Source organism: Gopherus evgoodei, chromosome 5 (genome assembly GCF_007399415.2).
Source record: "Gopherus evgoodei ecotype Sinaloan lineage chromosome 5, rGopEvg1_v1.p, whole genome shotgun sequence".
Classification (NCBI taxonomy): Eukaryota; Metazoa; Chordata; order Testudines; family Testudinidae; genus Gopherus; species Gopherus evgoodei.
This window is the reverse complement of record NC_044326.1, coordinates 50,390,895-50,402,995: the sequence shown is the minus strand read 5'-3', so window position 1 is coordinate 50,402,995 and position 12,101 is coordinate 50,390,895. Positions and strand designations below refer to the sequence as shown.

At 40.7% G+C, this 12,101-nt stretch overlaps 1 protein-coding gene across 1 annotated transcript in view; it reads left to right on the top strand.

The window, feature by feature from the left end:
- The window catches only part of NFXL1 (nuclear transcription factor, X-box binding like 1), a 97,790-nt gene that overhangs the window by 24,556 nt on the left and 61,133 nt on the right, over window positions 1-12,101 (top strand). Inside the window, 3 exon segments of the mRNA XM_030563071.1 lie at window positions 180-304; window positions 2,937-3,059; window positions 6,326-6,416. Coding sequence (XP_030418931.1) covers window positions 180-304; window positions 2,937-3,059; window positions 6,326-6,416 — 339 coding nt within the window.

Sequence of the window (12,101 nt, the reverse complement as noted above, 5' to 3'; positions counted from 1 at the left end):
ATTTAACTATGATTTTATGAGAGGTGCTAACTTAATTCAATAAATTTGTATAATTTCTGTAGAGTTTCTTTAAATATGAGAGGGTGAAGCTAGAAAATACAGGTCAAATTGTCAACTGTATAGCTAGATGTATCTGTGTTTTTTCTTTAGTACACGTGCTATCTTGTTCTTTTATTTAGTGTTTTTTTTGCCTTGTACGGAAGATGTACCTACTTGTGGAGATAGTTGTGACAAAGTTCTTGAATGTGGAATCCATAGGTGTTCACAGCGTTGTCATCGAGGTCCCTGTGAACTTTGTAGACAGGTTAGTTTTAATCTCTTCCAGCATGTAGCTTTTAAATACTTCGTAATTCAAATAAAGGTTTTGCCTCCTAAGAAGCTGGCATATCTGTCACTAAAAGCACCCATCTGAGACCAGATTCTTTGGGTAAATGTGTTCAGAAAAATGCATTACTTTTGTGTGGCACCTAACCAGTTACTAAAGGTCATGTTAAAGGCAAGTTTTAACTGGTAGTTGAGCAAATTTAATTGGAAGTCCTGTGTGGGTAATGCACATCTTCCACTGTAGCACTATGAATAGGCCACTAACATTGCTAAAGTGATGCTGAGAACTATTTTTAGGCCAAAATTTAAAATATGTGGGCTGCTGTCAAGGTTCCTTTCCCACTCAGTAGAGTACAGATACGAGGATCTGCATGTGAACCCCTAAACTGAATTACCAGCTTAGATTTGGTTTTGCTGCCACCACTCCCAAATACTAACTCCCTTCCCTGGATAGACTTGAGAGACTTCTTAACCATGTTCCTGGTGAACACTGATCCAGCCCCTTAAATCTTAACACAAGGAGAATTTAAGCATCCCCCCTCCTTTCCCCCACCAGTTTCTGGTGAGTCCAGATCCAATCCCCTTGGATCTTAAAACAAGGAAAAATCAATCGGGTTCTTAAAGAAGGCTTTTAATGAAAGAGAGGTAAAAATGGTTAAAAATCATATCTGTAAAATCAGGATGGAAAATAATTTTACAGGGTAATTGGATTCATAGAGCCCAGAGGAACCCTCTCTAGACTTAGGTTCAAAATTACAGCAAACAGAGTTAAATCCTCTTAGCAAAAAGGAACATTTACAAGTTGAGAAAACAAAGATAAAACTAACATGCCTTGCCTGGCTGTTACTTTCAGGTTTGAAATATGAGAGACTGGTTCAGAAGGATTTGGAGAGCATGGATTGATGTCTGGTCCCTCTTAGTCCCAAGAACGAACAACCCCAAAATAAAGAGCACACAAACAAAAGCCTTCCCCCCACCAAGATTTGAAAATATCTTGTCCCCTTATTGGTCCTTTGGGTCAGGTGTCAGCCAGGTAAAAGGATTTTGGGGTGTCTGACCAGGAGGGATTTTATAGTATTGTACACAGGAGGGCTGTTCCCTTCCCTTTATAGTTATGACAGTGGCAAAAAGGCTCTTTTTTAGTAAGTTTCCAGTGTTGAATTCTTTTTTTAAGCATTCCCTGGTAGGGTGTTAAGCCAAGTAATATTTTTCCCAAGACATGAGAATTTAGAAATCAAAGTGACTTCTTATTTATGTAGTCCAAGCTGATTTAAATGTGAAGGAAAAAAACTGCATAAATGACAAAGGTTAATAAAAAAAAAATTTGTTTAAAAAAACAAGCTATTCATAATAGGTAATGAGAGGAAGGACTGTCCAGTGATTAGGGCATTGGCCTCGGTCCTAGGGACCTAGGTTCAGTTCCTTGCACCACCACAGACTTTGTGCAAGTCACTTAGTCTGTCCGCCTCAATTCTCTATCTGTAAATTGTGGATAATAGTACAGTATTACCCTGGAAGGTTGTGAGGATGAGTACATGAAAAGATTGTGAGGTGTTCAGATGCTATAGTAATGGAGGCTATATAAGTACCTAAGATGTATGTTCGTTGTCCCTTTTATATTTGGTGCAACCTGGAGTTCTGTGGTGCTGTTTAAAATGCCAGTGATAAGATGGCTTGAAAAACTTTATGGTAATTTGGAAGGAGATTTCCCTCCAACTTGCCATTGAAGGTGTGCCTTCCCAACAACTGTCCTGTCTATCATAAGGCAAATTGGACATGGCTCACTCAGTCAGTTGATAGTGCTTCTGCTAGACCAGAAGCAACATCAGTTGAGGGCATTCCACGGTACTAATTTACCCTCCCTTGCTCTGTGTACAGCATTACAGCTCAGAGAGCATGGAAGTGATTTGTATATTGAGCTCAGTGCCATAGTTCTGCGCATGGCATTTTGCTGCAACTAGAGACCATAAGGCCCCCATTTGGTTTTTAAAGAATATTCAGTTCTGGCTCTTAGTCATAGATTATGTTGAACTGCATTCCTTGAATTAAGTTTAAAAGACATGGCATCAGGAAAGAATCTGTTGGGACTGTATCCTCTGTTTGGGTGCTGGGGTGGAAGGGAGTGTTTTTCCAATTATTGTTTTACTTATGCAGAAAAAATTGTCATCTTCCTGGCCTTTCATAACTCTGCCCCTTCATACTTATGGATTACTCTTCTGTGTTCTTCACTCTGCCAGTAATGGCAGCCTTGTTTGCTTATTAGTAAGCATCTTGTACATCTTCCACTCTGTCCTTTTATACATGGAATGCTCTCTCAATTGATCTTTAAGGTTATTCCCCATCCTCTTTCCATCATTGCCTTCAGATAATCTCCGGTACAATGCCCGTGCGATACTAGCTAACATATGGTATTTGGAAAGAGAGTCAAATAAACTTGTAAGCTTGGGTTGTAAGCTGTGCAGAGCAGGGACAGTGTCCTCATATGTTTGTGTAGTGCCTAACATAGTGTGGTCTCTGGATGATACTGTAATAAAGTTGGTCAGTTTGCCTTATGGTTCTTAGTAGAAAACTCGTTAGCTTCCAACTATAATGTCGTAATTATCCCCTCCCAGGAAGTTGAAAAGCAGTGTCGTTGTGGAAAGCATACTAAACGCATGCCATGTCATAAACCGTATCTCTGTGAGACAAAGTGTATTAAAATTCGTGATTGCCAGAAGCACCAATGTAAGAGAAAGGTGAGTGTTAAAATATGTATTAACAATACACTTACACAGCAATCATTAAAGTTCTAATTTGGCTCTTTATCAGTTTTTGGTCCAATTTTATATTCTTCTTGTACAAATGTAGCATTGCATCAACATACCTTTTTGTTTCACATTTGGAAGGCTTTCTTTCAACTGTGAGGGCTAGCTAATTAATAATTAAAACTCAGAATCTGCCACATAGGGTAGATTCTGTGGCAAATTCCAAAACTGAAGAATAGAGGTTGCTTAAACTGCTGCTGGGAATATATTTTGATATTAACTATCTCCATTTTTCCCAAGATAGCTTTCCCCTTCTATTTCGACATATGTTTTTGAAGGTTTGAATTGACAGTCACGTTGTTCAAAAGTCTCAGAACATCTATAACCTTTGCAGAAAGTGTCTCTTGCTGATGTGAGGAGCTAATCTGTTGGCAAGTTCCTTTTAGAGGGTATCTAGTGGATTTTTCAGCTCAGTCAGTTTTAAGGGAGCTACTCACCAAGTAGATCCGCTTTTGCTTTCATTGGGACTTCAGTGCCTAAACTACCCTTTGTGAGTTTGAAAATCTCCATCTAAATGTTAATAGAAATAATCTCCTCCTCTTCTCTCTCCTCTCCCTTCTCCCCACAAGCCTCCTTGCATATTAAAGAACAGGGTGACAGCCTGTCTAAACCTTAACCCAGCTGTTTCCTTTTGTTAACATAGAAGAAGAACTCATGTCTGAAAAGAGAGCACATTTAATGATTTTTCTTTTCTTTTGTACTGTATCTCAGCTTTTCTGTGCAATGCTAGTAGGTACAGATCATGTTTAATTCTGTACCAAGGTGCTGGTTTGCTTACAGTTTTTAATACTGTTGAGCTAGGTACACATTACTAATAAAATTGTCTGTGCTCAACTCTGAATTAATTTCATAGCTAGTAAACTTAGACATGAAAACTCCCAAATACAATTATTTTGCAGTTGGAACACACTTATACATCAAATCATCCATTAGAGAGATTCATTGCTTCTGACTTCTGTGTTCAGAGTATGTAGGTGCAGCACTAAGTGGCTGTACTAGAATTTGGTTATAAAATCAGTTTAGACTGTCCTGCTCTCAAAATTCTCCTCTTACATGTGCTATATGTAGAGCCGAGGCCAAATTAAATATGCATAGAAGCATAATTTCCAGTTTTGTATGTAGAGAGAGCACTAAATCAGCCAAGAGGCTCCAAGTAGCGTTTTGCCTGATTATTGCTTATTTCATTATTATAACTAAAACTCCCAATGTTCCTCCATATGCCAAGGTAAACACCTCAGCCCAAATGGGAACTGGCTCTCTCTCTCTCTTTAAAGATTTGACTGCTGCAAATAAGTATATAACTATTCCACTGTATCATTGGAAAGAGCAAAATACATAAGTGGAACCTGAGGAAGGCTGTAAGGGGTCTGAAATTGTATCTTCCTGTTCATTATTTGTTTATCCTCCTTAAGAATGTCATTGAATGCAGTAAGTGAGCCATAGGATATTAGGAGGAGAAGAAGCAGTCTTTATTTTCTCCCTTTTTGGTCATTTTCTGAGGATAACTGGTAGGCAATCTCAGTGACCCAACCAGTCATTTTTAACTAAAATGCCAGATTGATTCTGTTTTGAGTTGTATGGGTGAATTTCTGGCTTGATTTTGGTTTATGGGATTCTTTTCAGCAGTCTTATTAGTGGTAGTGTAATATCCAGGATCTGTGAGGTGTTAGACAAACATAGGAAGGTGGAGTTTCAGACTCAGTCTACAAACTGGGGTTTGTTTTTATTTCCAGCACACTTATTTTAAAGATGGTCTGCTGAGCAAAATTACTGTCTGCACTGCTACTTTATGCTATGCAAAGGCTGCCTCAGACACTTCAAAACCTTTTTCTAACACTGGAAATATCAGGGGCTAATTCCTCTTTTTCTTGAAGGGCCTGAATAATGATGTCACAAAAAGTTGTCATGTGAGCTGCAACCTTCCCCTTCCTTTGTTCTCCCAACAAAAGGGAGTGGAGATGCTGAGTCTTTACTTCTAATGTAAAAGACAGACAACCCTTCATCCCTCAAAGTAAAAAAAAAAAATAAAAAAAAAAATTATCTATATGCATCATAAATGACGAAGGTACAGACATTTTTCACCTCTGCAATTCAATTTTAAAAACTAGACTGGACAAAACACAAGTAAATGTATTGTAAGGAGCGGTCTTGAATTTGCAATGGGGTAGACTAGGTGACCTAAAAATTCTGTTCTTTCTCTAAAGATGAAGAACAGAGTAAATGTTGTAGTTAGCAGGAGTTCCAATTCCTTTGGGCCCTTTCTCTACCTTTTGACTAGTTATCCTCTAAATCTTACAAGTAGATATTTCAGAAATAGAAGAGATATTTTAGTATTGACATTTTTTAAGCTGATGTGGCTGGGATAACATGGCACAGCTAATGTATACCAATTACACATTTGGGTATTTGAGCCCAATTAAAAAGAGATCCGTCAGACAAAATGTAAAAAAAAAATTCCATTGATTTACTTTTTAAAACTTTGAATTTGTCACACTGAAGTAAAGAAAACTGTTGACTTTTAGTTTTGACTGGCAGTCGTAAAGCATTTTAAGAATTATGATACAGTGAAGAGAACAGAGTTGCCATCTTTCAGTTGAAGAAAAGGAAAAAAAAAAAAAAAAGCTCAAGCTCCTTTGCTAATCCCCTATCCCTTCTTTCTTTAGTTCTCTTTCCCAGGTGCAAGGGCGAGGGATTGCTGTCTCCTGCCCTGGAGTCCATTCACCTGTTCTGCTTGATACATGTGTACTGAGCAAAATGGATAGTATTACACACTTGAGAATAAGCACAGTGAAGGGACCACAAATCCCTGAAGCATGTAAGCAGTTACTCCTGTGCTGCAGGAACAGAGATGGTAAAAAACAGAACTTGGAGAGTGCTGAGCCAGACCCAGGCTAATGTCCGTCATAATCATTCAAACTGTACAGTAGTTGAGTCTAAAATGACTTCACAAGTCAGCCATGTGCAAAAGTATTCTAATAAAAAAAGCCCACACCTATTCAGATGAATATCTAGAAGTTCTATATCTTGCTAATGTATTGAAATGACACTTTCAAATGACTTTCTAGTGTATTTTTTATTACAAGCGCTCAGTTTCTGTACTTCTACTGTGTTTCATATGAATGGCATCGAAAGAAGACGACGTACATTGGAAATTCTAAAATAGCCAGTTCTGCGGAATGTTTGTTTTTATTTTATAGTGTTGTTCTGGAAACTGTCCGCCTTGTGATCAACTCTGCGGGCGGACTTTAGGATGTAGAAATCACAAGTGTCCTTCGGTTTGCCACAGAGGTAAGACTACGCTGAAAAATACCAGTTGTATTGATGCCTTTTTGTTGGAATATTGTTTCTGATGGCACTAGAATGAGATTTTTTTCAGCCATACTGCCTGGAAAAATTGTCTTCCTTTCCTCTATGTCTGTCTGCCTCTTTGAGTAGGGACAAGTAAGAAACTGGTATTTGGATCCTCTCATTTTGCAGAATGACAGCCAAGTCTCAGGGTTTCTTACCTGGTAACTTTTGTTTGACAGAGTCCCATTGAGAGGGAATACCTATCATAACTGTTTTGGTCTTTTTGTAGGTTAATTTTTCTTTCAAAGTAACTGTGTTTATTGAATATGCAGTGTGTGAGGCCTAGTTACAATCTACATATTGTTCATGTGGTCATGTTTGGTGGTTTCTAAAACAGAATATGCAGTGGTTCTCAACCTTTTGGGGCTCATGACCCATTTGTAAATGTTTATGGCTTGTTGTGAATCAGTAAATAGTCTGGGGGGCGGAGGCCTGGGAGTTGTTTTGGTCAGATCCTGTCCCTCAATGGGGGTTGGGTTCCGCCCAGCACTTACCTCAGTGGCAGCTTTTGTGGCTCCTGTGCTGTGGGGCTGGCTGGGCTTGGCTCTCAGCTTCAGACATTGCAACCTGCAGGATTGCAGTGCTTCTCTCGCTTGGCCCTGTCCTCCTGACTGGACCAAATTTGTGAGAGTGGAGTTGTGATCTGTCTCACAAGGTGGCGGTGCTACTCACTAACATTTGTCCTATTTGGACTCCCGTCATCATGACAGCTGGGCTAAATGTGAGTGGCGCTTGGATTCCCAGAGATTCCAATGCCCAGAGCAGGGAGGCAAGCCCAGCCAGCCGCATGGTACAGGAGCTGCAGTATGACCCTTTGAAACATTTTGGTTACCCCATTTTGGTTCCTGACCCATGGGTTGAGAAACCCTGTGCTATTTTTTTTTTTTTTGATAGAAGATGAGTGTTTTGGTATTTTACCGGTTAGAAAAAAATAAAAACTAGATACTAAATACATGACAAAGGAACCTAAGAAAAGTGCCCTTCAGCAGCCCCAGATCCCAGTTATAAAGAAGCATGAGACTGACTATAGTGGGTCAGACCAATGGTCCATCTAGCCCAGCATCCTGCCTTCCAGCAGTGGCTGGTGCCAGATGCTTCAAATGAACAGAACAGGATTACTGATTGAGTGGTTCATCCCCTGTTGTCCATTCCCAGCTTCTGGCAGTCAAAGGCTTAGGCTCAGTCTACGCTACATATTTACTCCAGTATAACTACATCGCTCAGGGGTAGGCAGAATCTACAACCCTGAGTGATACTGACCTTAACTCTGTGTGTAGACAGCACTATGCTGGTAGGAGAATTTCTTCCTCTGACATAGCTACTGCTTCTCATGGAGGTGGAGTTATTGAGCTGATGGGAGATATCTCTCTCCTGTCAGCTTAGGGTGTCATCACCAGACATACTAAAGCATCACCAGTATAAAGTTGTAGTGTAGACCTGCCCTTAGAGACACCCAGAGCTTGGAATAATCCCTGACCATCCTGGCTAATAGCCCTTGATGGACCTATCCAAGCGACCAGGGAGCTTTGTGAACAGGGGCTGCTAACAGGGAGTTTTGCAAGGGGGTTTAGCAGGGGAGTGGGGGTCCCTTGTTGGGTCTATCTGTGCCCCTTTAGTCCCCATAAAACCTATAAACCAAACTACATTCATAACTTCTTGCTGTAAACAACCCTTTCATTAACTACGAGACAATGCAGGCAGAAGCCCAGCAGCAGAGTGGGGGCTATCCAGTTTATTGCACTGAGTGTAGCATGTATGTTACCTGCCCTGTGGGCAGGTGACGTATGTGTGCAGTCCGTGCAAGGAGCTCCTGACCCTTAGAGACCACATACCGACTTTGGAGGCCAGGGTGGCGGAACTGGAGGAACTAAGAGAGGTATGTTGTTGAGGGTTTCCGGGACACTGTAGAATTGTGTCGCCTCCGGTCAGACAGCCCCTGCGCTGTTGAGGAGGATGAAAGGCCCAGGGAAGCAGAGCAGTTAGTGGGAGCAGAGGGAAACCTTCCCGTAGTTGGGACCCTCCTTCCAGATGGTGCTGGGGTTGCCTCTCGCACTGAGGTTAGCTATCCGGGGGAGGGAACTCTAGTTGCTAGGAAAAGGCAGATGTTGGTAATGGGAGATTCAATCATTAGAAACGTAGATAACTGGGTTTGTGATGACCGGGAGAACCTTATGGTGACTTGCCTGCCTGGTGCGAAGGATCTCTTGAGGCATCTAGACAGAGTTATGTGTAGTGCTGGGGAGGAGCCGGTGGTCGTGGTACATGTAGGTACAAATGACATAGGGAAGGGTAGGAGAGATGTCCTGGAGGCCAAATTTAGGCTGCTAGGGAAGAGACTGAAATACAGGACCTCTATGGTGGCATTCTCAGAAATGCTCCCAGTTCCACGCGCAGGGCCAGGTAGGCAGGCAGAGCTTCAGAGTCTCAATGTGTGGATGAGACGATGGTGTAGAGAGGAGGGGTTTACGTTCATTAGGAACTGGGGAAACTTTTGAGATGCGGGGGAGCCTATACAGGAGAGATGGGCTCCACCTAAACCAAAGTGCAACCAGACTGCTGACACTAAACATTAAAAAGGTTATAGAGCAGTTTTTAAACTAGGAGATGGGGGAAAACTGACTGCTGCAGAGGAGCATGTGGATCGGACAGAGACTTCTCTTAGGGGAGAGTCTAATGATAGAGAATCTCTAGGTTATAGTCAGGAGCAGCGGATGGAAGAGGATAATGTAAGGGCCAGATCAGATGATAAACAGTCACATAAAAAAGATTCTGACACATCAGAAAAGGGCAGACAAATAAACAGGGACAAGGTTTTAAAATGCTTGTACACGAATGCTAAAGTCTAAATAATAAGATGGGTGAACTAGAGTGCCTTGTGATAAAGTGGGATGTTGATACAATAGACATCACAGAAACCTGGTGGACTGAGAGCAATCAATGGGACACAGTCATTCTGGGGTACAAAATGTATCGGAAGGACAGAACAGGTCATGCAGGTGGGGGAGTGGCACTATATGTGAAAGAAAATGTAGATTCAAAAGAAGTACAAATCTTAAGTGAATCCACATGTTCCATAGACTCTCTGTGGATAGAAATTTCATGCTCTAATAAAAATTTAACATTAGGGATCTATTATCGACCACCTGACCAGGACAGTAATAGTGATGACGAAATGCTAAGGGAAATGAGAGAGGCTATCAAAATTAAGAACCCAGTAATAGTGGGGCATTTCAATTTTCCCCGTATTGACTGGGAACATTTCTCTTCAGGACAAAATGCAGAGATAAAATTTCTCGATACTTTAAATGACTGCTTCATGGAGCAGCTGGTAGGGGTACACAAAGGGGAGAGGCAACTCTAGATTCAATCCTGAGTGGAGTGCAGGAGCTGATCCAAGAGGTATTGATAGCAGGACTGCTTGGAAATAGTGACCATAATACAATAGCATTAAACATTCCTGTGATGGGAAGAACATCTCAACAGTCCAGCACTCTGGCATTTAATTTCAAAAGGAGGAACTATGCAAAAATGAGGGGGTTAGTTAAACAGAAGTTAAAAGGTACAGTGACTAAAGTGAAATCCCTGCAAGGTGCATGGGTGCTTTTTAAAGACACCATAAAAGAGGCCAAACTTCAATGTATACCCCCAAATTAAGAAACACAGTAAAAACTAAAAAAGAGCCACGATGGCTTAACAACCTGTTAAGAAGCAATGAGAGAGAGAGAGACTTCCTTTAAAAAGTGGAAGTCAAATCCTAGTGAGGCAAATAAAAAGGAGCATAAACACTGCCAGCTTAAGTGCAAGAGTGTAATAAGAAAAGCCAAAGAGGAGTTTGAAGAATGGCTAGCCAAAAACTCCAAAGGTGGTAATAAAATGTTTAAGTACATCAGAAGCTGGAAGCCTGCTAAAGAACCAGTGGGGCCCCTTGACGATTGAGGAACAAAAGGAGTGCTTAAAGACGATAAAGTCATTGCGGAGAAACTAAATGGATTCTTTGCTTCAGTCTTCACGGCTCAGAATGTTAGGGAGATTCCCAAACCTGAGCCGGGTTTTGTAGGTGACAAATCTGAGGAACTGTCACAGACTGAAGTGTCACTAGAGGAGGTTTTGGAATTAATTGACACTTAACAAGTCACCGGCACCGGATGGCATTCACCCAAGAGTTCTGAAAGAACTCAAATGTGAAGTTGCTGAACTATTAACTAAGATTTGTAACCTGTCCTTTAAATTAGCTTCGGTACCCAATGACTGGAAGTTAGCTAATGTAACGCCAATATTTAAAAAGGGCTCTAGAGATGATCCCGGCAATTACAGACCGGTAAGTCTAACATCTGTACCGGGCAAATTAGTTGAAACAATAGTTAAGAATAAAATTGTCAGACACATAGAAAAACATAAACAGTTGAGCAATAGTCAACATGATTTCTGTAAAGGGAAATTGTGTCTTACTAATTTATTAGAGTTCTTTGAAGGGGTCAACAAACATGTGGACAAGGGGGATCCAGTGGACATAGTGTACTTAGATTTCCAGAAAGCCTTTGACAAGGTCCCTCACCAAAGGCTTTTACGTAAATTAAGCTGTCACGGGATAAAAGTGAAGGTCCTTTCATGGATTGAGAACTGGTTAAAAGACAGGGAACAAAGGGTAGGAATTAATGGTAAATTCTCAGAATGGAGAGTGATAACTAGTGGTGTCCCCAAGGGTCAGCCCTAGGCCCAATCCTATTCAAATTATTCATAAATGGTCTGGAGAAAGGGGTAAACAGTGAGGTGGCAAAGTTTGCAGATACTAAACTGCTCAAGATAGTTAAGACCAAAGCAGACTGTGAAGAACTTCAAAAAGATCTCATGAAACTAAGTGATTGGGCAACAAAATGGCAAATGAAATTTAATGTGGATAAATGTAAAGTAATGCATATTGGGAAAAAATAACTCCAAATATACATACAATATGACTTAGCTACCACGAATCAGGAAAAAGATCTTGGAGTCATCGTGGACAGTTCTCTGAAGATGTCCATGCAGCGTGCAGAGGTGGTCAAAAAAGCAAACAAGATGTTAGGAATCATTAAAAAGGGGATAGAGAATAAGTCTGAGAATATATTATTACCCTTATATAAATCCATGTTACACCCACATCTCAAATACTGTGTACAGGTGTGGTTTCATCACCTCAAAGATATACTGGCACTAGAAAAGGTTCAGAAAAGGGCAACTAAAATGATTAGGGGTTTGGAGAGGGTCCCATATGAGGAAAGATTAAAGAGGCTAGGCCTCTTCAGCTTGGAAAAGAGGATACTAAAAGGGGATATGATAGAGGTATATAAAATTGAATGATGTGGAGAAAGTGAATAAAGAAAAGTTATTTACTTATTCCCATAATACAAGAACTAGGGGGTCATAAAACGAAATTAATAGGCAGCAGGTTTAAAACAAATACAAGGAAGTTCTTCACACAGCGCACAGTCAACTTGTGGAACTCCTTACCTGAGGAGGTTGTGAGGGCTAGGACTATAACAGCGTTTAAAAAGGAACTGGATAAATTCATGGTGGTTAAGTCCATAAATGGCTTTTAGCCAGGATGGGTAAGGAATGGTGCCCCTAGCCGCTGTTTGTCAGAGGATG